This window comes from Bos taurus, chromosome 17, assembly GCF_002263795.3.
Source record: "Bos taurus isolate L1 Dominette 01449 registration number 42190680 breed Hereford chromosome 17, ARS-UCD2.0, whole genome shotgun sequence".
Lineage (NCBI taxonomy): Eukaryota > Metazoa > Chordata > Mammalia > Artiodactyla > Bovidae > Bos > Bos taurus.
Window position 1 is genome coordinate 29,909,552 of NC_037344.1, and position 24,884 is coordinate 29,934,435.

The window sequence follows — 24,884 nt, forward strand, 5'->3', positions numbered from 1 at the left end:
TAAAGAAATGTATTCTGAATTCCTCTTTACAACTTGTTTGATGGTTTCTACTAAAGGAAGGAAGCTTCCATTTTATCATCTCGTACTCTGCAGGACTTGCAGTCTTTAAACACATCTATAAAATGTGAGATGAGTTACTGGCTTTTTTAAACTTTAGTTTGCATTTTTAAATTTATTATCCCAAGTGTGTTGTAACACTTTTAATAGTACTTGTCACTAGTAAAAAGCCAAATATTTTGGCCAGAAGCATTCCAGAGCAGGAATTTTGTTAATCTTTTGGTGACCTCATAAAACTAGTTGGCAAGTCCTACTGGTACCATGTCTGATGCTACCTTCCTTTTCTTGGCGGCTCACTTGACTCAACTGGTTTTTCAGCCTGAGTTTCTTTGTATATTGTATGCTGCTGACATATTCTTTCTAAAGTAATTTCATTTATCATTATTCCTAGCTTGAAAAATTTAAAATTTTCTCACTGCATTGACTTCAAAATCCTTTGTGAAATCCATCACAAATTCAAGAAATGATGGGCATTTTATCTGCAAAGATCTGGAAAATTAAAGACTTCATTCTCTTTTATGGTAATTTAAAGCACTTAGAAAGAAATTTAAAGGGGGAACTTCCCGAATCACACTCCAAGCAAGAATGTCTCTTTAAGGTGCCAAAAGAAGTTTAAAGGAACCATCTCTGGTCACAGGAAACATAAGTTATTTTCAGAAGTCAGAAAAGCCTGCTGCTGCTCCCCAGGGCAATTTTCTCTCCCTTGCCTTTTTGCCCCCCCCTTCTGCCCTCCCCTGACGTGACTCTGTAGTTAACAGTGTTTATAGCATGTTCCTTTATGATATCCTCAAGCTTACTTTTGACATATATTCTTTGTTAGAAGACAGCAAAAGTGAAAGTACTTAGAAGTGTAGCTTTTTTTTTGACCCTATTAAAGAGCTCTGAATCATCTCTTTTCAATAGATTAAGCTGCAAATATTTATTTTAATTTGCTGCTTTGCATTTTATTTACTGATTTACTGAATGAAAAAAGTTCTGGTGATTTATATGTTGATATTAAAAATAGAGAGTCTCAGGGCCTTTGCACTGTTCACTTTTTCCTTAGGAATCAGCTTGGTTAGTTTCCCCACTTACTGCAGATCTGAGGCCATCCAAGCAACCCTTTCCCTAGCCACCCTGTCTCTCACACTTCATACTCCATTTTCTTGCTTCACTCTTTCTTTTAGCTTTTGTTTTACTTATTTGTGGTCTACCTCTCCCACTAGAACATAAGCTCCATGAGGGTAGCAATTTTTGGCTGTTTTGTTCATTGCTGTATCTCTGGCATTCAGAACAGTGCTTGGTACAGAGCAGAAACGTAATAAATGTTTGTTGGATGAATGGACAAAAAGTCAACACAACTGCAAACAAACCTCTGCACATCTTTATTAAAAACTGTCAATATAGTGCAAAAATAACTTCAGTGATATAGAAGTACAACTCTAAAAAATTAATTTCCACGCAGTACAGTATATAAAGTTTTAGTAATATTTATTAAAGTATTTTAAAATATTCGAAGTATAAATCCTCATTTTAAAAGTGTTTAGTGCTGAATAATTTTTCTTAGCTTTCCAACATTTTGTACAGTAGAGGGTATGATTTAGATGACTCCACTGTTTTCAACCAATGGATATTGAATAATAAGTAGTGGTAGTAGTAGTAGTAGCAGCTGCTAACACTTTTATAGCACATAATGTGTGCCAGGCACTAGTTAGAGGGAAATCACACAGACAACAATAATTATTCACAATGTTATTTTCAAGAATGTTCAAAGTGGACAAACCTAGTAAATTGGTTTCATAGCTCTTCCCATTTGTATCAGAAATATAAAAAAGCAGGGACTGCAATTTACTAACTTGCCAGTATGCATCATCCTTGAGGTCCCTTGGCACAAAAAGAGAAATTCTCTAACATGACAAACAAAGAGACAAAAAAGAGAAATGGAGAAATGGGGGTTGAAATCTAAAATGTAATTTTGTGGGGGGATGGGACTAAAAAATATATGATGGTGGTAAGACAGCACTTGCTTTTTTTTTTTTTTTTTAATGCTGGAAATATAGTCTTTTGCATTACAGTCTTTGGTGAAAAAGAACGTTTGCAGGATGATAAAATCCAACCTAAGAATGTTTCTATACCTGCAAAAGCATTCTATGTCCCTCTTTATTTAAAGTTGCAGACAGGCACTTATTGTCCAGTGAGTCGCATCTACTCTCAGGTGTGAATCTGAACATATATGGAAAAATGAGCAGCTAAGTTTACAGTACTTGCCACACTTATTTTGATATCTATTTAGAGATAAGAGCCAAGATAATGTTTGGTTTTCTTTCTTAAAAATACAATGTCTCTGCAACATGCACATTACAGAGCACATCTGCAGTACTTCACAGGACTTGGCTTTATATAAGATCAGTAGTCTGTCTTTTTATTTCAGTTATTAAATAGTGGTCTTCTGATTCTTTGAGACCAGGAAAACAGTTCAACAGATCAAAATTTCACTAAGTGAAACAAAAAGTTCCTAATGGTAAGTCCCAAGTTCAGTCTGTTTGAAAATCTGAGGTGATCAATGGCTGCATTTATAAATAATTCTCCATATTAAAAATAGCTTCATGGTGTTTGAGGGAACATTATCAAGAAATTTAAGACATTTACTAAATACTCTTAAACAATACTTTGATACTTATATATGTGCACAAGCAGTCTTAAGACAGTAGTAAAGAGTCTATCATTTGACCAAAATTATAATCTGAAAGGGAGGATATTGCAAGCCATTTTCTACCAAGTTTCTTGCTCTGTTTTGAATGCCAAAATTAAGGCCCACAAATCACTAATAGGACAGGTATAGTGGTTTGCATCTTCAACACCTGGGGGGAAATCTCAAACTCACGACAGAGGGATAATAGTGTTTCTTCTAAGACCAAATATTTAAAATGGTGCATCCACTATGTTTTTCAGTTAATTCTGATTAAGCTGGAGGTCTCATGCTTGAGGTAGGGAAAGGCAGAGACTGGCTTTAGATGTGCTGGTGTAAATTGCTTTCGAAAGGTAAATCCTGACGAAGAGAGAACCCAGTGCTATAAAGTCATGGGGGCATCTGAGAATTCAGGAGAATCCACTGGGTAAATGTCAATTAAGAATTGTCATGTTCTTCCTTCCTTTCAATCTGCCAAATTCTGACAGCTAAAGAAAATTCTGATCTTAGTAACTTTCTTTCTCTACTCATGGTTAAATAAATTATTGTTCATTAAATAATTAAAAATTATTGTTCATTGTACCCCTTTGGGGAAACCCAATACATCCAGATTTGTAAGGCAAAACTTTGTATTGATTGGAAGTCACCAAAGAATTTCTTTAATTAACTTTTTCAGTGTTTTCAACATGATAGGGTTTTTTAAAAAAGATTTAATACAACTTTCCTAAAATTCGTGAACTTGTATAAAATGTGTGTATACCTGAACATATTTCAAAAAAGAGAAAAACAATGAAAGTATATGAACAAATAGTTTAAAAATATATATCCTAGTCAAAATAGAACTGACCTGAATGAGTAAAGAAAATCAAATAAATAAAAAAGTCAGTTTAATTTTCACTCCTCTCTTCCCCCACAGTGAGGTATCTACTAAAACACCCAGAAGAAACATATCTGATCTAAGAAGGAATCAGTGCTCAACATTACAAATAATTTAGGTACCAAACAATAGGTTAGAGGGGGAAAACTGCACATTTTACTGAAGAGGATCTTTAGACACCTCAAAGCAATCATTTCATTTGTACATGAAAAATCTGAGCTCAGAGAGGTACAAAAACTTGCTCATGGTCACAAGACTAATTAGTAACAGAACCTGGTCATCTCTTCCCAATTTCATGATTATTTTGCCAGATATCAATATTAGTCTTGATAAAAATACACAAAAAATTGGGTATTTTTCCAAGATAAACATTCTTATATTAATTTTACATAAAACACATCACATTATTTCAAATCAGTAAATAAATTAATGTTATATACCAAAATGGAAAATAAGTTAACAATCTCTTTTTCATATTTTGATCAAGTATTTTCTTCAAAAGTCTCAGAATAAGATTTAGTGCATCAAATCCAGCAGCGTATCATCTCAGTCTTCATCAGCCTTATGCTCAGTATTGATTAGTGAAAATAAGTTAAACCTTATCTCTTTGTGAACAGATCTCAGCAGTTCTAACCCTGCTTGATGGTCTATGCACAGTGTTGCTATGCATCAAGAAAATACAGCTACAAGGTTAATCCAAAGAACAGTTTAAAAGCCATTTCAATGGCAATTTCTGTAACTGAGTCATGAAAACAGACATAAAGTTCTTGAAGTTTGGGATGAAGAAAGAGTCTCCTGTAGAGAAAAAGAACATATTAATTTCAGAAATTCCAAGAAGGAAAAAACTCCAACTCTCCAATATATTTTACTACATTTTTTTGGTTTCTGAAAGAATAAGTCATAAATTCAATCACTAGTCTAAATCTACAGATTTAGGGGGAAATGCAGCTAGATTTATAATTAAATAATCTATGCCTTCAGTTTAGTTCAGTTCAGTTGCTCAGTCATGTCCGACTCTTTGCGACCTCATGAATTGCAGCACGCCAGGCCTCCCTGTCCATCACCAACTCCCAGAGTCCACTCAAACTCACGTCCATCGAGTCGCTGATGCCATCCAGCCATCTCATCCTCTGTCGTCCCCTTCTCCTCCTGCCCCCAATCCCTCCCAGCATCAGAGTCTTTTCCAATGAGTCAACTCTTTGCATGAGGTGGCCAAAGTACTGGAGTTTCAGCTTTAGCATCTTTCCTTCCAAAGAACACCCAGGACTGATCTCCTTTAGAATGGACTGATTGGACCTCCTTGCAGTCCAAGGGAGTCTCAAGAGTCTTCTCCAACACCACAGTTCAAAAGCATCAATTCTTCGATGCTCAGCTTTCTTCACAGTCCAACTCTCACATCCATACATGACTACTAGAAAAACCATAGCCTTGACTAGACGGACCTTTGTTGGCAAAGTAACGTCTCTGTTTTTCAATATGCTATTAGGTTGGTCGTAACTTTCCTTCCAAGGAGTAAGCATCTTTTAATTTCATAGCTGCAGTCACCATCTGCAGTGATTTTGGAGCCCCCAAAAATAAAGTCTGACACTGTTTCCTCTGTTTCCCCATCTATTTCCCATGAAGTGATGGGCCCGGATGCCATGATCTTCATTTTCTGAATGTTGAGCTTTAAGCCAACTTTTCACTCTCCTCTTCATCAAGAGGCTTTTTAGTTCCTCTTCACTTGCTGCCATAAGGGTGGTGTCATCTGCGTATCTGAGGTTACTGATATTTCTCCTGGCAATCTTGATTCCAGCTTGTGCTTCTTCCAGCCCAGCGTTTCTCATGATGTACTCTGCATTAGGTCAATTACATTTATTTTTTCAGAGTGTAAAAATTTCTATAGTCATATTCCTTAATTTTAAAATGTTAGTTATTATTATTATATAGTCAATGATGTACCATCATTCTAAGTACAATAGTTATTAGACATCGAATTGGGATTAACATTGAACTTAGATTTTCTTAAAGTTAAAATTTTAGTCTTTTTAATCAATACTAATGTATACAAAACATTAAACCATTTCTGACTTCCTTTAATTTCTCTATTCTGTATAGATCAGCATCATCATAATTCAACACCTATTGATTTTTTCAATTCCAGTTGTGAATGTAGTTATGGCTCTACTATACACCTGCATCGGAGAAGGCAATGGCACCCCACTCCAGTACTCTTGCCTGGAAAATCCCATGGACGGAGGAGCCTGGTAGGCTGCAGTCCATGGGGTCACTAAGAGTCGGACACGACTGAGCGACTTCACTTTCCCTTTTCCCTTTCATGCATTGGAGAAGGAAATGGCAACCCACTCCAGTGTTCTTGCCTGGAGAATCCCAGGGACAGGGCAGCCTAGTGGGCTTCCGTCTATGGGGTCGCACAGAGTTGGACACGACTGAAGTGACTTAGCAGCAGCAGCAGCAGCAGCATACACCTGCACGTGTGCCTAACTGGTTTTCTTATCTCTATTCTCTCTCATGTCCACACCATTCCATTTGGCTCCCAGCTTGATCTTCCAATAACACAGCGCTGATCACTATACACTGAGTTTAGATCATGTTGATGCTCCCAAGCGTGGCTGGTTATACATCAGAATCACAAGTGAGTTTACTAAACATACAGAGTTCCACTCCCATAGATTCTAGTTCAGTAGGTCTGAGATGGGGTACAGGCATTTCTGATTTTAATAAGTGACTCAATCAGTCATGTCTGACTCTTTTCAACCCTGTGGACTGTAGCCCATCAGGCTCCTCTGACCATGGACTTCTCCAGGTTAGAATACTGGATTGGGTAGCAGCAGCAGCAGCAGCCATTCCCTTCTCCAGGGGATCTTCCCAACCCAGGGATCAAACCCGGGTCTCCCCTATTGCCGGCACATTCTTTACCATTTGAGTCATCAGGGAAGCCCTGGTTAATGTGACTCAGCTGATTCTAAATCCTGTGGATCAGCACATGGGAATTACTGCTTTGGATAACATTTGTAAAGCATTTCTCATACAGCTTAGTACTACACGGTAGGTGTCGAGTAACATTAGTACCACCCAACTCTGTGCTCCTTCCTCCACCAACTCTCTACCCCAACTCAAAGAACTATCAGTAGTTCAATATTTGAAGGCTCTCTGCAGTGATCCTAACAGCTTTCTAGTTTTATCTTTCACTTCATCTTTGTATATGCCATTCCTCTACCATCCTAGCAAACCAGTCTACTCACAACCAAGCCTTGTGATTTTCCTTGTTTGGGTCTTTATTCATCCCATCCTTTACCTAGAATGTGCTATCCAAATCCAATTCATTTCCTAAAGCAGATCAAATGGAATCTCTTAGCTTTTCTTTGTAATCTCAGATTTCCTCCCCTTTTTCAGAATTTCCAGAGTGTGTGGTTGTATTACCTAATTTACTTCTTTTTTTTTTTTTTTAGTCTTTTCATTTGCATTTATTTAAACACAGTTATCAAAACATTTGAGTGAAATTGGGCCTCCTTTGGTAAGCAAAGGACCTGAAAGTAATATTTAAAAAAAGAACAGGCAAAGTCTTCAGATCATCCACAACACAGGTGTAGTGTTCCCTTCTTTTTTCTCAAAACTCTGAAGCACCCAGTTTTTCCATAAAGTCTTAAAAGCTAGAAGAACAAGAGTACATTTGTGGTGGAATGTATTGTCACTTGCTGATAACTAATTGAAATACCATTAGCCCCTTCTAACAGCTTTAAGAAATAGCCTTTTTAAGGCATACATTGTGTAACTCATCTTATTCCCTGCTATATATAATACAGATTACATAAAGGCTGACAAATTCACATTTATATAAGCATTAAGCATTTGCTGTATTGAAAGATCTTTAGTTTTTAACACTAGCAGTATAGAGTTACAGAGCGTAATTTTTATCACTTAATTGCAGGTATATTAAGTATGGTATGTTTCATGGACTCGAGGAGAACGGGCATTTTTGTCTTTAATTTACTACTGACAATCTAATCTGAATAGTTCTGCTAAGCATTGATATGTTAGAAAGAAAAGTAAAAACCAAACTTTATTGTTGCTTTTTGCCATTTGGTAGCATTTTACACACAGGCTTCGATCTTCAGAATACCCTGGATTCAGTAGAAAAACCATTTAAATGAAGTTCTGTACAATAGAAACTTCTCAGCAGTCAAAATTTTAGACTGTAAAAAAATACATGCAAAACATACTTTTCTGAAAACACTTAACTTTGAACAAAGCACCGAACTACACAAATGCAGAATGAAAACAGCATTTCAACTCCACCAAAAGTAGTCATCATAAAAGGTGTAAAAGTCACCTAACTTCACTAGGCACTGTCCTAATTTACTTTTTATAGAAGTACAGTGGTGTCACAATGTCACAATGTTGTGTCAATCTCTGCTATACAGTGAAGTGACTCGGTTTTACACATATACAATCTTTTTTTATAGTATTCTTTTCCTTATGGTTTATACCAGGAGATTGGATATAGTCCCTTGTGCTATACAGTAGGACCTTGTTGTTGATCATTCTAAATGTAACGGTGTGCATCTACCAACCTCAAATTCCCATCCATTCTCTCCCCCTACCCCTCGCCCATAAGTATGATCTCTGAGTCTGTTTTCTGTTGTGTGGATAGGTTCATTTGTGCCATATTTTAAATTCCACATACAAGTGATACCATATAGTATTTTCTTTCCCTTTCTGACTTGCCTCACTTAGTATGATAGTCTATAGTTGCATCCATATTGCTACAAATGGCATTATTTTCTTTTTTGTGGTTGAGTAGTATTCCGTTGTGCATACTGCATCTTCTTCATTCATTCGTCAATGGATATTTAGGTTGTTTCCACAGAGGTGCGTGTATGTTTTTGAATTACAGTTTTATCTGAGTGTATACTCAGGAGTGGGATTGATGGATCATATGGTAATTCTATTTTTCGTTTTCTGAGAAACCTCCATACTGTTTTCCATGTGGTTGTACCAACTTACATTCCCACCAACAGTGTAGGTGTGTTCCCTCTTCTGCACACCCTCTCCAGAATTTGTTGACTTTTTTAATGATGGCCATCCTGACTGGTATGAGGTGGTACCTCATCATAGTTTTGATTTACATTTCTCTAATAATCAGTGATGCTGAGCATTTTTCATGTGCCTACGGGCCATCTGTATGTCTTCTTTGGAGAAATGTCTATTAAAGTCTTCTACCCATTTTTCAGACCACCTGACCTGCCTCTTGAGACCTGTATGCAGGTCAGGAAGCAACAGTTAGAACTGGACATGGAACAACAGACTGATTCCAAATAGGAAAAGAAGCATATCAAGGCTGTATATTGTCACCCTGCTTATTTAACTTATATGCAGAGTACATAATAAGAAATGCTGGGCTGGAAGAAGCACAAGCTGGAATCAAGATTGCTGGGAGAAATATCAATAACCTCAGATACGCAGATGACACCACCTTTTTGGCAGAAGGCAAAGAAAAACTAAAGAGCCTCTTGATGAAAGTGAAAGAGGAGAGTGAAAAAGTTGGCTTAAAGCTCAACATTCAGAAAACTAAGATCATGGCATCCAGTCCCATTACTTCATGGCAAATAGATGGGGAAACAGTGGCTGACCTTATTTTTTGGGGCTCCAGAATCACTGCAGATGGTGACTGCAGCCATGAAATTAAAAGACGCTTACTCCTTGGAAGGAAAGTTATGACCAACCTAGATAGCATATTCAAAAGCAGAGACATTACTTTGCCAACAAAGGTCCATCTAGTCAAGGCTATGGTTTTTCTAGTAGTCATGTATGGATGTGAGAGTTGGACTGTGAAGAAAGCTGAGCGCCAAAGAACTGATGCTTTTGAATTGTGGTGTTGGAGAAGACTCTTGAGAGTCCCTTGGACTGCAAGGAGATCTAACCAGTCCATCCTAAAGCAGATCAGTCCTGGGTGTTCATTGGAAGGACTGATATTGAATCTGAAACTCCAGTACTTTGGCCACCTGATGTGAAGAACTGACTCATTGGAAAAGACCCTGATGCTGGGAGGGATTGGGGGCAGGAGGAGAAGGGGACGACAGAGGATGAGATGGTTGGATGGCATCGCTGACTCAATGCACATGGGTTTGGGTAGAATCCGGCAGTTGGTGATGGATAGGGAGGCCTGGTGTGCTGTGGTTCATGGGGTCGCAAAGAGTTGGACACGACTGAGCGACTGAACTGAACTGACCCATTTTTCAATTGGGTTTTTTGTTGTTGAGTTGTATGAGCTGTTTGTGTATTTTGAAGATTAAGCCTTTGTTGTTTACATAATTTGTAAATATTTTCTCCCTTTTCATAGGTTGTCTTTCTGTTTTTCTTTTTTTTTTATGTTTTTCTTTTGTGTACAAAAGCTTGTAAGTCTGATTATGTCCCATTTGCTTCTTTCGTTTTTATTTCTATTGCCTTGGGAGACTGACCTTTAAAAAAAGTTAAAATATAGCCAGCTATATCTGTCTCTCTCTCTCCATAGAATATTCATCCATAAGTACATAGATATTTAAGCATGTTTCATATTTCTTCTGCTGGATGTAAGATCATCAGATGCAATGACTGTGTCTTTTTCTTTGTGTTTGCCAGCCCACCTAAGCATCACCACATATATTTTGCCAAGCACAGCTCCATTTACTAATCCTTACATATTTATCAAGTGACTTGTGTCAGGTGTTGTGCCAGTGGGGGACAAGGCAGATACAATTCCTGATCTCATAAAACTGACATTCCAGTGACAGAAAGATGATAAACAAGAAAATTAAAGGGGTGATAGGGGAGAGAATAACTTTAATGTAGGAGAGAGATGACAGTTGGTCTCTTTGACAGGAGATGATACCACTGGTCTGAATATCGAGGAGCCAGATAGGCAAAGGTTAAGTAGAACATCCCACATGGAAGGAACAGCAGGAACAGAGTTCAGCTGGTGCCAGTGTGGCTGTGCACAGTGGCTGGAGGAAGAGAGCGACAGGAGGTGGAAACACAGAGGTGGCCGGGGGACAGATAGGGCCAGGTCTTGTAGCTGGTTGGGGACAGGGGGAAGAGAGGGAAGGGAAGGGGAAAGAAAGGAGGAAAGAGGGAGAGAAAAAAGTTAGAGACAGAAGGAAATAGCAATGGGTATGAACTCATTACCTTTTAGTGTCTTACTAGTACAATGTTGTAAGATAAGTGAATTAGTTTGTTTTTTTTTTTTTGATAAAAAAAAAGACTTGGGAAGAATTTTAAAGGCGTTATTTAGTAAGCAGAATTCTAAAATACACTAAATATTAGAATTATGTTAATAAACTCATGGTGTGTGTTGTGTTCAGTTGCTCAGTCATGTCTGACTTTTTGCAGCCCTATGAACTGTACCCTGCCAGGTTCCTCTGTCCATGGGGTTTCCCAGGCAAGAATACTGGAGTGTTTTGCCATTTCCTCCTCCAAGGGATCTTCCTGACGCAGGGATCAAACCCACATCTTCTGCATTACAAGCAGCAATAAATCCATGCTTATATCTTAAAATGTTTATCTCCTTTACCCCCTTTTTAACATTTAAAAATATTTTCTTCCACTTACCCTACTACCCAGTAAGCCATAACTGGTGGTGCTTTCCTCTGATCAGTCCAGTTTTCAGGTGAGCATTCAAACAATACACCATGTTCTTTCACAGGGTTCAGAGAAGACACTGAATTTGTTGAACCTGAATGATCTTTACCATTTAGTGCTTTCTTTTTCTGTAAATTAATAGGTATTATTAGTCTTGGCTGGTATTAATAGTGCTGCTTTAAATGTTTTCATATATAGATTTGAACTGGCTGATCCTAATACCATAAGTGCCCACGATGACATTCTTCTTTCTCTTTACCTGCAGGAAAATTTCCACTCTTCCTCATACTTTAAATGCCGTCTCCTACAAGAGACTTCACGGATAAAGTTTCTCTTGACTCTCCAAGGACACATTTGTTTCACAGCCTCACCTTATTAATATTTATACTATATTAGCAGTTTATAGGTTTTTCTTCCCCAGTACATTAGAATCTTTTTCCCAGGGCAGAGACTATATGCCGTTCATCTCTGTATTCCTTGAAAGCAGTTGTGTTTGGGTACACAGTAGATGCTTAATGAATAGATTACTAATGAGTTACTAAATGAGTAGATGATTTTATAATGTATTTAAAACACATACACTTAAAGTAGTATTTTTCCTTTGAAGCATACTCTCTAAATTTCTCACTGATAAAATCATTAGTAAACCAATGACCCACTTGGAATATAAAGACTTTCTGTAAGGCTCAGGCCAAAACAGTGGAGTGATCCTTGATTCTTCTTCTTTCAAAATGCTTATTGAAGACACAAATCCTTTTGGCTCATCCTCCTCATCCTCCATTATATCTGCAAGATCCAAAACCCACTGATATTTCTTGCTTTGAGAATTTCCACAGATCCTTGCCTACCACCCTCTCTATCTACCCTGCAAGCTTGTTCAGAGTAGCCTGAGTGATCCTTTGAAAACTAAGGAACATGTCCTTGCTCTTCCCAGAACTACCCAGGAACTTCCCATCTTCTTCCGGATAAATCTCAAAAGGTCCTTAGCCTATCAGGCCTTGCATGACCCAGTCCTGCTGCTTTTGCCATCTCAACTCCTACTGCTCTCCTCCTGACTCAGGCTGCTCCTGCGCGCTCTCAGCCATCCTACCTCCATGGCTGTATACTGGCTGTTCCTTCTGTCTGGAAGCTCAGCCTCCACATTTGCCACATGGCTTTGTCCCTCAATTCCTTCTGGTGTTTGTTCAAATATTACTTGACATGATCAGAGGGATCTTTCAAAATAGTAACCACTACCTCTCATCCTTGACTCTGTTTTGTTATAATTGCTGTTGAAACTTACCCTACCTGATATATTAAACTGCTTGCTAATTCATTAGCTTCCCCTGCTAGAATATAGACTTCATGATGAAAGAGACTTTTTGTTCACTGCTGTATCCCCAGCATCTTGAGTAGTATCTGGAAAATGGTAGGTACCTCTAAGTTTAAATAATAGGGGAAAGGCTAATTTATATTACTAAGTAAGTTAATGAAATGAACCTTACAGAATCTATTAGTATGTTAAACAGGAAAGGAGGAGCATAAGAATGCAAAGCACACAGAGATACACAGTCAAACATAACATTTTGCCGAATACCAATTTCTGGTAGCTCGAAGAAGAAATCCTATAAGACAAAGAGTTTCACTGCTGAATGAGTCCTAAGAGATTATATAATTCAGCTCATTCACTTTATAACTGAGGAAATAGGAAAAGTTGAGGCCCAGTCTAGGAGTCCTTATTCCCAGCCCAATGTTCTTCCACCGTTACACCTAAGTTCTTCACAAATTTAGCAACCTTGGTGCATGTATTGCTATACACATTACATTCATTTTCCAGTCTTCTTTATTTTGTTTTTTTGGCAGTATGATGTTTGACCAGTCACAAATAAACTTATATATATTTATCTTTCTCAAGAAATTTAATACTTATCTTTCCCTGCTATTAAAACTATGTAATTGAGATTTTAATTGTATACAACATGACTACTTTTCTGGAGGTACAATATTAAATAAAACTTCATTCTGGATTGAAAAGCAAGCAAGCAACCAACCAAGTGGCTAAAACATATATAACACTATTGTGTAAATTCTGTTCTTTATTCCTTTATATTCCAGATACCTTATCCTGCCTTTGAAAACGTAAAAAATTTTCAGTTACAAAATGGTAGAGATAAATGTCCAAATAATGGCTGAATCACAGATATCAAATATGGGAGGCAAGTTTACATTACAAACTACTATATTCTATTTTGCTATAGAAACACACAGGCCCACCATTTCCTGAAACAGTAATCTGGGACATCAAACTCAGAATTATGAAAGAAAGTTTTAAAGTTAAGTACAGTGAATATAATCCTCTGGCATTCAAATTAGATGGAATGACTATTAAAAAAATTAAATGAAAATAGTTATTGCTAAAGAGTTTCAGACAGAATATTTAGAGATCTAGAAGTAAAATTGACAGAGAGCTATATTTATAGCAGTGCCCTACCTCTTTAGCCACCGTCTGCTGGAAAACTGCACGAATGGAGAGACAACACTGATGGAAATTCTTTATCAGTTGAGGGTGGATCGAGCCACTCAGCTGTGCCACCTCTTCATGGGTAGGAGTAATGAAGATCCCTTGCACTGTTTCTAAGGCAACATAATGGAAAAGTGTGTTCTCAGGACCAGATGTCAGTCTTGAAAAAAAAGGAATTAGAGAGATATTAGAGTAAACTTAAAAATGTTGCTTCGTTTTGAATTTTGTAGATGTCTAATAAGCTTCTAACTACAATAGAACATTAGTATAATTAGGGAAAAAAAACTAGGCCAAACATTGAAATTCCCACTTCCTCCTTATCTAAAATACAGGCTAGGGTTATTTATCAGTTCCCTTAATGGAGGCAAATACTACATGTTATTCAAGGATAAACACTAATTCATTTGCAAGTAACTTAATCATCCCCTTGCTAAACAACCCAAACTGGCTAAAGCCCTCTTTTTCCATGGTTGGTAATGAATAACTCAGCCTGAGTCTGGCCCAGATATCTACAAGCCATAAACAAGGTATCAGTCTAGGGTGCACCACATACAAAAACACATTCCAACAAACTAAGATTTTCAGTTAGTAGCTTAGTAGCAATAGTCTCTTACTATGACAGTCAAATGGACCATCCTGAAGAAAAATAAAATCAGTATTACCAACTACAAAGCTGAGTTGACATTCTAGAATCCATGGCATTACTAGAAGTATTCCACTACTTTTCATCATTACAGTCTCTTACATGTTCTCTTACTATTTTCACTTCTCCATTCTTTTCTATCCTTTCTTCCCCTACTGGGGTTTGAGACTCCAGCAGAACCTATAAGTACTGCTTATTTCTACCAGTGGTAAGAAGAGTAAAGAACAGTAGCAGTGACAATGAAATAATGGTAATAGTTATCATATACCGAATGCCCTCTGTGTGCCAGGGTAGGTGCTTTAAAATATCTTAGGCTTAATTCTCATAATTACCCTGTAAGACAGTAACTACTACTATCCTCATTTTGGGAGTCTAGTGGCTCAGATGGTAAAGCACCTGCCTACAGTGTGGGAGACCTGGGTTCAATCCCTGGGTCAGGAAGATCCCCTAGAGAAGGAAATGGCAATCCACTCCAGTACTCTTGCTTGGAAAACCCCATGGACAGAGGAGCCTGGTAGGCTATAGTCCACAGGGTCACAAAGAGTCAGACACAACTGAGCAACTTCACTTCATCCTCATTTTAACCAAAATCAATGTTCAGAGGACTTGGATTAACTTGTTTGAGGTCACACAGCTCAGTGTCAGAGCTTAGCTGATTCTGAGGCCTGCTCTACTACACCTTGCTTTTTCCTGATTGTCAGTCTGTAAACATATGGACCAAAATCCCCCATCAGCGCCTCCTGTTAAACTGTTAATTAGGCAGCAAGATCAGAATAACTTTTTATCACTAACTAATGGTTTTGGTTTTCTTTAGAGAGGCCAAAGATAGGCAGGGAAGGAGATCATCTATAAATTTTTCTCATACTTTTCCATAGGGTGGTGGGTTCATTAACAACTGGTGGCTGGTATTTTTTCAATTAAGTAAAAAATAATCAAAATACAAAAACTGTAATTATTCAAAAAGAAAATAATTGAAAACATACCATTTAATTCTGAGGTTTTCATATTCAAGAAAAGGTACAGAAAAGGAATGATTCTTTTAAAAAGTTATTAGTAATGTTCATATTTAGGGAGGTTTAGAATTAAAATTTATATTAACTTCTTTAGTTTTCTCTCAGAACAATCCCACAACACAATGAGCACCTCTGGTTCTTGAAAATCATAAATTAACTCAGTGTATATTAACTCACTCAGTGTATAAACTGAAAGTTTAAAAATCATCAAATAAGCAATTACCCAATGGAAGGACAAGTATTTATTTTTAAAACATGCAGATTAAATCGGATTTGTTCTTCAGAAAGGTCACTCCTATAGCAGAGGATAGATTCAGGATAGGATGGGAATTGAGAACTGGTTGCAGTATAACCAGGTGAGAGAACAGGAGCTTGAACTAGGGTACAATTATTAGGTGCTGGGTGGATTCAAGAATTACTAGAATGCAGAATGGATAAGACTTGTTTACTGAGTGGAATATTTTCCACATATTATTTAGTATATTATATATTTTTATTTTACGAAACAAATTAGGATAGTATATTACACCCCGGTCTATATCACACTTTTTAAATTAACTATATAGTTTGAACATCTTTCCAAGTCAGTAAGGAGAATAAATATGCCTCTGTAGCATCCTTTTAAATAGGAGAGCCTATGATTTACATCACATATTTATGTTTAAAAACAATTATAAATTTATATTGTTACAATATAACCTTTTTCCAATATTTCCAATACAATATAACCTTTTTCCAATATTTCCAAAATATTTTCCAAGATATAAAGCCCAAATAACATATATATACATACATATTAAAATAATATACAGAGGTAATAAAAATTCAGAGCAGTAGTTTTTGTTAAATGGAAGATTAGGGATTGGGGAAGTTATTACAGGCTTCCACCAGAGGTTTGATTTAGATTTCTTTGTTTAAAAAATATTTTTGTTTTTTAAAATAACTAATTTTCTTTAACTACTAAATATTTTTTTTTCATTGCAGAAGAATTTATTTTTTCAGATGTTAAAATGTGTTATAAATTTTTAGTGAATATAATATATTAAACATCACATTAAATTCCAAATTTTAACACGTTAGATTTTCAATGCATTATTTTATGAAGACAAATTACCTTGTTTTTGCCCTGACTTTATGAAAAAAGTTTTTCCTGACAACTCTGTGAAACATATATATGAACTTAATATAAAACATTTCAATGATTAAGAAGGTGGTAGCTCTAAAATGTCTTTTTAAAAATTTATTTTTAATTGGAGGGTAATTGTTTTACAATGTTGTGTTGGTTTCTGCCATACAACGATGTGAATCAGCCCTAAGTATACATATGTCCCCTCACTTCTTCCCAGCCCCTCACCTTATCCTACCCCTCTAGGTTGTCACAGAGTGCTGCGTTGAGCTCCCTGTGTTAAACAGCAACTTCCCACTAGCTACGTATTTTTACACATGGTGATGTATATGTTTCCATGCTATTCTCTCAGTTCGTCCCACCCTCTTCTCCCGCTGTATCCATAAATCTGTTCTCTATGTCTGTGTCTCTAAGCCTTCCCTACAAATAGGTTCATCAGCACTGTTTTTTTAGATTCCATATATATGTGTTAATATACAATATTTTTAAAAATTTATTTATTTGTTAGCACTGGGTCTTTGTTGCGGCATGCAGGATCTTCAGCTGTGACATGTGGGATCTAGTTCCCTGACCAGGGACCGAATCCAGGCCCCCCTGCATTGGGAGCACAGAGTCTTCGTCACTGGACCACCAGGGAAATCCCCAATATTTGTTTTTCTCTTTCTGACTTACTTCACTCTGTATAACAGGCTCTAGGTTCATCCACCTCACCAGAACTGATTCAAATGTGTTCCTTTTTATGTCCGAGTAATATTGAACAGCTTTTTTTTTCTTTTAATGTGAATTCGATTTGTACATGTCTGCTTGCTCTAATGAAAGTGTGCTGCTGCTGCTAAGTCACTTCAGTCGTGTCCGACTCTGTGCGACCCCATAGATGGCAGCCCACCAGGCTCCCCTATCCCTGGGATTCTCCAGGCAAGAACACTGGAGTGGGTTGCCATTTCCTTCTCCAATGTGTGAAAGTGAAAAGTGAAAGTGAAGTCGCTCAGTCGAGTCTGACTCTTAGCAACCCCATGGATTGCAGCCCACCAGGCTCCTCCATCCATAGGATTTTCTAGGCAAGAAGAGTACTGGAATGGCGTGCCATTGCCTTCTCTGATGCATGCTATCATAATACCATACAAAGCTTAGGAAGGAAGCCCTGCAAGTCACCACATAATAGCTGCTGCACAACAAGAAGTGAATTTTTAACAGTTCATATTTTAATAATTATAGACAGATTAAGTTCTAAACATGCTCCTCCCACTCAGCACCTTTCACATCAGAATTCCCTATTTACTTTTACCTATTTCCTAAAGAGGGTGTCATAGGTCAATTCCCTGGCTCTAGACTCTGATAGGGAGATATGCAGGGAGGAAGTTTATTAGGGAGGACTTTTGGGGACAATAGCTGTGGGGGTAAGCAAGAAGGAAGCAGGACTGAGCAGAGGGAAAAGCTGAACTGAGCTCCAGTTGAGGACTGCAGGACTCAGCAGATACTGCCAGGATGTTTGAAACTTGGATGGCTTTTCATGGATGGCTTTTCAGAGTTTTGTTGAATTTAATAGGGGCTAAGCCTGTACTCACTTATCGATTAGTCATTAGATGTTACTCCTAGGGAGAGGTTGTAAGATTGGCGGAGTTAATAAACTTCCAAGTTGGACAAGGCCAGGGTAGGGGGACTTCACTATGAGCCATTAGCAACCAACACTCTCAAGCACTGGGAATGAGTACTCAGAGCTAAGGAGTATCTATAAAACCACAGCATCCATGAGAGTCTAAAAACAGTAAACTAATTTAAAAATTAGACACACAAAAGGGAGGCTACCTGTGGAAGAGACATAAATGGAAACTTTTACATTTTGAAATACTACTTTGTCTTTTTTATTTCTTATGTTTCTTAGATGCACAATGAAAAATATCAGGGAAATAGCATAGCTATCTTCTTTCATATATAAGACATATCATATTTGCTGAATAAAATCTATATGTTATGGAACTGCACTTTTTCACTGTAAAATTTCCTCGAAGACAGAGAGTTAAGTGAAAAAGAATGAAACAAGGAAGTGTCTTACTTTACTGTGTTATATATATCCAGTTCTTTTTCTGAAAGGTCCTTTTTCAGGTTCCCCAAATGAAACGGATTTGGAAGAGCAGACTTCTTTTTAGTGACCTGAAAAGTATTATAAGTAGATCTGTTTATATCTAAGAATGGAAATCAAACAGAAGATATAATGTAAAACTAGAAATCTTTCAAGGAGAACTACTTATTATTTTCAATGTTTCTGTTAGGGGAATGGCTGATCAAAACCACCCACCCTGGCCAGACAACAGTAGTTAACTACTTGCATGAGTTATCTGACAAGAGGGGTCCTAGTAAGGAATGCAGAAGTGACAGGCTACCACCAACTGGAAGAATTTGGGAAAGGTCAAAAGGAGAGAGGAGACACCAGTCCATATGTCCTACCAACATCCCAGAATCCCTGCTGGAATCCATCTTGGCTGAGTGATGTACACGCCACCAGGAAGGATCCTGAGTTAGAATCACTGACCAGAGACAACCTGGAAACCAACCCCAACATCATAAAACCTGAGACTGCAAAACATGTGGCAGAGAAGTGCTCCCTGGGTTCCCTTACCCTGCTGCCTGCTGTTCTCTGTCAGGGAGCCCCTTTCCAGTAAAGTCTCTTATTTCATCAGCATGTGTCTCTTCAGATAATTCATTTCCAGGTGTTAGACACGAGCCCCCTCTTGGACCCTGGAAGGGGTCCCCCTTCCTGCCAACATTTCCTTTAAACATTTTAAATGCTAACTTGTACCTCTTGGCTTATCCTATGCTAGCAGGAACCGCAGTAACACATGTGCAAGGATGTGACAGTTCTCCAATGTTTTATTACTTGGTATTTCTTTCTCTCTTGGCCCTAAGTCATTGGTTTGCCAACAGTGACAAAAACCACCACTAGTACAAATGAAGACGGGTTTGTCATTAAAAATTCCCTTGAAGACAGTTTAGCTCCTAGAATGTACACATAGGAATGAACACATACCTTAAGCAAGGCCCCAGTTTCTTCTGAACCATGAGAACCCTGAGATTCCGTAGTGTGGGGGCTCAGACCGACACCTTCACCTTCAAGACCACTGTCAGGCCCTCCACTTCGGGATGGACTGGGCTTACGTGTCTTTAAGGAATAGTCACTGAAAAGAGTTCTTCTGCATGTTGGAGAGGTTGCGACCCTGGAAGCACCGTGCAGCCTACTGAGGATAGGTGAGGTGGTTAAATTATCTAATTTTTCATGTGACCCAGCGAGGAACCAGTCAGCACAAGACAAGCAGGGGGTTGGAGAAGAAGCTAGCCGTTCATTTATGCGGGAATCTACCCCTTCCAGCTGGTGAAGAGTTGTTTTGACCTGATCCACATATATACAATCTGGTCCAGGATTCCCAATGGCTCTGGATGCACAGCCTCCAGCTTCTAATAGTACACATAACATGTAATGTCTCTATAAGAAAAAAAAAATTAATACAGGTTTCAGTTCAGTTCAGTCACTCAGTCGTGTCCAACTCTTTGCGACCCCATGAATCGCAGCACGGCAGGCCTCCCTGTCCATCACCAACTCCCGGAGTTCACTCAGACTCATGTCCATTGAGTCAGTGATGCCATCCAGCCATCTCATCCTCTGCCGTCCCCTTCTTCTGCTCCCAATCCCTCCCAGCATCAGAGTCTTTTCCAATGAGTCAACTCTTCACATGAGGTGGCCAAAGTACTGGAGTTTCAGCTTCAGCATCATTCCCTCCAAAGAAATCTCAGGGTTGATCTCCTTCAGAATGGACTGGCTGGATCTCTTTGCAGTCCAAGGGACTCTCAAGAGTCTTCTCCAACACCACAGTTCAAAAGCATCAATTCTTCGTTGCTCAGCTTTCTTCATAGTCCAACTCTCACATTCATACATGACCACTGGAAAAACCATAGCCTTGACTAGACGGACCTTTGTTGGCAAAGTAATGTCTCTGCTAATACAGGTTTAGCTACATGAAAATATATGTATGTAACAGGCATGCATAAATTTATGAATACTAAACAGTGCTGAAGAACTGATGCTTTCAAATTGTGGTGCTGGAGAAGACTCTTGAGAGCCCTTTCGACAGCAAGGAGACAGTAAACCAGTCTAATCCTAAAGGAAATTAACCCTGAGCATTCATTGGAAGGACTGATGCTGAAGCTCCAATACTTCAGCCACCTGATGCAAACAGCCAACTCATTCGAAAATACCTTGATGCTAGGAAGGTTTGAGGACAGGAAGAGAAGGGCACGACAGACGATGAGATGGTTGGATGGCATTACTAACTCAATAGACATGAGTTTGAGCAAACTCCAGGAGATACTGAAGGACAGGGAAGCCTGGCATGCTGCAGCTATGGGGTGGCAAAGAGTCAGACATGACTTAGCGACTGAACAACAAACAGATATGGGCATGTGGCATAATTATGTGATGGTTATTAAAAACTCCTCCCTCCTCTTCTTAGTTATCCTCAAGGCTACTTGATGACCCTTGAAAACAAATCTCACACTGCCTTATCCTGATACACCATCAGCTGCCACTTCTGGCACATGGACTCCCCTAAGGTAGCCTTCAAAGAGCCTTCATCCGTGGTATCCTTTCATTTTCAATCACATATTTATCATTTCTGATTCTATATCCTTTTCATGTCTTTCTATTTCCCAAAACAAACTAGAAGATAAAACCTCTGGTTTTAAAGAAATGGGAACAAAAAAATCTTAAGAACCTGCTAAAATCTTATCTTGGGGTTCATTACCATTTCTTTATGAGTATTAAATGGATATAAAATAAAAGAAATAAAGGAGAGTAACTTTTTTGAATACTAGTATTTGACATGCTTATAATTTTAAATGATCATTTTTATATATTTATTTAGACAATCAGTAAATGGCAAAAACAAACAAACCCAAGAAAGAAACGAAGGTAAACTTACCAAGCCAACGATTAGCAAAAAATATCTCCCTTCGGGTTCCTGAAAGACTTCAGTGTTTGAGTCTGCAGAAGGCTGGAGGTGATGTCGAGGAAATACTTCCCTCCATATTACCAACTGACCAATTCTCTGTTTTGCTGCCAAAGGCAGTAGGCAATAGTGGCGACAGTATACAGCAATATCAATAAGATCATCCTTAGGCAAATGACTGCATATCAAATACCCCTTAAATTGAACCACAGAAAATAGAAGTTGATTAGTGACATAGAGCAATAATCCTATAATATATTTTTTAGAGTTTTACAGGTATTTCTTCAGTTGGTTTAAAATATTCCAGTTTTAAGTGGAATAAAGAAATAACAAAAATGTTTTCTTTCAACTATTCATCAAGTATGTATAATAACTTAGGTCTGTAATAGACTTTAGCATAAAGCAGGATCACCTCTAAGTAGCATTAGTCTGAGAATTTGGCAAAATTACAAAGAACTGAATTCTGAAGGTGAAAAGCAGAGAAGTATGAGTTGAGGTGGGGCGAGACTTTTCACACTTACAGTTCTGTATTGTCTGATTCTCTTTCAATATGTTTAATTCTGTGCTTAAAAATATACAAAATTAAAATACTTAAATTCATTTGATGAATTGAAACTTTGAATTAAATTGAAACTTAACTTGCTTTACATGGAAGTTAACTACCTCATTTTAGAAAATTTATCAATAAGATACAGTTACTTTTCGAAGATAAGGGAAAGTTCTACACAACTGCAAAAGGAAATAAAGTATTGCTCTTTTCTCATATACACTTGATTCTTTTGAGTACTGTTTCTTTCTTACAAATTTGTAAATGCTTTAAAATGAAATGAAACTGAAATATTTAATGTATTTATAAATATTAGGTATAAGTCTTGTTTTAAGATCCAGATTTTATTGTACCTACATTCAGAGGAAAAGAGGTAAATGCATTTTTCATGTCTGTAAGAGTTTGAGAAAATTTAGGTTTGTTCACAGAACAGTACAACATTTAAAAGTCAAGCTTAACTTACCTTGTAAAATAGAGAAGACCCCAAAATTGTATATAGCCGTCTCATGTCATAGTAATCCTCAGACTGGGGGAAAAACCACAGTGGATTTATATATGTATATATATTTTTTATGATTTAAAAAATATCCTAGTTAAGCTACAACAGTTATAATGGACATTACATCCCTTAGTAACTGAAGTTTCTCCTTTTTGGTATTTATTTATTTATTATGGAAGCACAGTTGATTTACAGTTTCAGATGTACAGTAAGGTGGTTCAGTTACACATACACACATACATACTTTTTCAGATTCTTTTCCTTTATAGGTTATTACAAGATAATGAATACAGTTTGCTGAACATAGGTCCTTGTATTGAGGCATAAGGTGCCTATGTATTTATTTTTGACTGAAAACAACCTTATTTTTGATTCTTATAAAATACTGTTGAATAGAGACACCTAAGAGTAGAACATAATGTTTGTTACCCTAAGAGGGATTGAAAGGGATCATCTAAAATATTTGATATTACCATATACTATTTTTGAAAGTACAAACTGGTACAACATATTTGGGGTTTAATAGTATGTAAAAAAAATTAAATACACATACCCTTTGAGTAATTCCTCTTTTATAAATCTACAGAAATACTTGAACAAGACAATCAAGGTTTTTGTATAAAAAGTTTAGAATTTCTAATAAAAAAATAGCACCCCCAATGGTATGTGTATGTATGTGTGTATATATAGGCATGCATGTGTGCTAAGTCGCTCAGTGCGTCTACTCTGTGCGATCCATAGACTGTAGCCCACCAGGTTCCTCTGTCCATGCAGTTCTCCAAGCAATAATACTGGATGGGTAGCCATTCCCTTCTCCCAGGGATCTTTCCAACCCAGGGACTGAACCCAGGTCTCCTGCATTGCAGGCAGATTCTTTAGCATCTGAACCACTGGAGAAGCCCATATATATATGTAATATGTGTATGGCATGCCTTCCTCCAGGGGATCTTCCCAACCCAGGGATTGAACCCACATCTCTTAGGTCTCCTGCACTGGAAGGCGGGTTCTTTACCACTAGCACCACCTGGTTATATACATATGTATTGGCTTGTACAGGGGTATGTATGGGCTTCCCCAGTGGCTCAGACGGTAAAAAAATCTGCCTGCAATGCAGGAGACCCAGGTTCAATTCCTGGATCAGGAAGATCTCCTGGAGAAGGGAATGGCAACCCACTGCAGTATTCTTGCCTGGAGAATTCCATGGACAGAAGAGCCTGGCATGGGGTCGCAAAGAGTCGGACACAACTAAGCAACTAACACTTTCACTTTCATGTATGTGTACAGAAAAGAGTCTGGAAGAATACATTCCAAACTGTTGGAGCAGTTACAACTGGGGATGGAACTGGTGGAGAGGGATGAGGAAGGAGGATATGTGTTTTTAGTAATCATGCTTGCATTTTTTTTTAACCCAATATGCATGCATTACTTTTATAATTAAAAAACAACACAACAAAACCTAAGGAAAACTGGAAATAACCTAAATATCCCTCAACCGGGGAATGGATAAACACTGTGATAACTTCATACAGCGGACTACTGTATGCAGTAAAAAGAACTGAACTACTGATACAGACAATGAATGAATCTCAAATAAATTATGCTACGTGAAAGAAGTCAAACTCATCCTTGTTCATTTGTTTTGACTGCTTTTATGTCAAAGATATTTCCTGTGATGCTTTACTGTCCTCACACTTAAGAATGAGGTGTTAATAAATTTATTGGAAGCTTTTTGAGGGTATGGAAGCTCTTTGGCTTCACTGTAGGTAAACTTTTAGAAAGAATTTTAATTAAAAAATTTTACATGGTGAAATATACATAACAAAATTTACTGTCTTAATAACTGTTAAATGTACAGCTCAATAGCATTATGCACAATTCACACTGTTCGCAACCAAATCAGAACTTTTTCCTCTTGCAAAACTGAAACTTAGTATCTATAAAACAACAACTCTCCATCACCCTTCCTTCCCCCAGCCCCTGACACTCACTCTTCTACTTTGTTTTTATGAATATGACTACTTTAGGCATCTCCTACATTCTTGCCTGGGAAATCCCATGGACAGAGGAGTGTGATGGGGTACGATCCATGGAGTCACAAAGAGCTGGACACGACTGAGTGAGTAAACAACAACAATGGGGGAAATCGTGCACTATTTTATCCTGTCGTGATGGGCTTGTTCGCCTTTGTAATGTGCTTGTGTTGTGGTGTCCTCTGGGTTCATCCCTGTTGAGGCATATGTCAAAATTTACTTCCTTTGGGGGGCTAAGTCATGTTTCACAGTATGTATTATCCATAATTTCTGTCTGTTCGTTCATCTGTTGGTGAATGCGGGTTGCTTT

At 37.7% G+C, this 24,884-nt stretch overlaps 1 protein-coding gene across 4 annotated transcripts in view; it reads right to left on the bottom strand.

Annotated features, from left to right (window-relative positions):
• Window positions 1-1,398: 1,398 nt before the first annotated feature.
• INTU (inturned planar cell polarity protein) overlaps window positions 1,399-24,884 on the bottom strand; it is a 92,018-nt gene continuing 68,532 nt past the window's right edge. The window contains exons 10-16 of one of the 4 annotated variants that reach the window (XM_010813739.3): window positions 22,509-22,571; window positions 21,472-21,693; window positions 19,527-19,979; window positions 18,555-18,652; window positions 13,690-13,879; window positions 11,190-11,347; window positions 1,399-4,397 (exon numbers count right to left, since the gene is read on the bottom strand). In XM_010813739.3, coding sequence (XP_010812041.1) covers window positions 4,286-4,397; window positions 11,190-11,347; window positions 13,690-13,879; window positions 18,555-18,652; window positions 19,527-19,979; window positions 21,472-21,693; window positions 22,509-22,571 — 1,296 coding nt within the window. In that variant the 3' untranslated portion in view covers window positions 1,399-4,285. The other 3 variants (NM_001205855.1, XM_059876012.1, XM_005217555.5) reach the window with 3 other exon arrangements.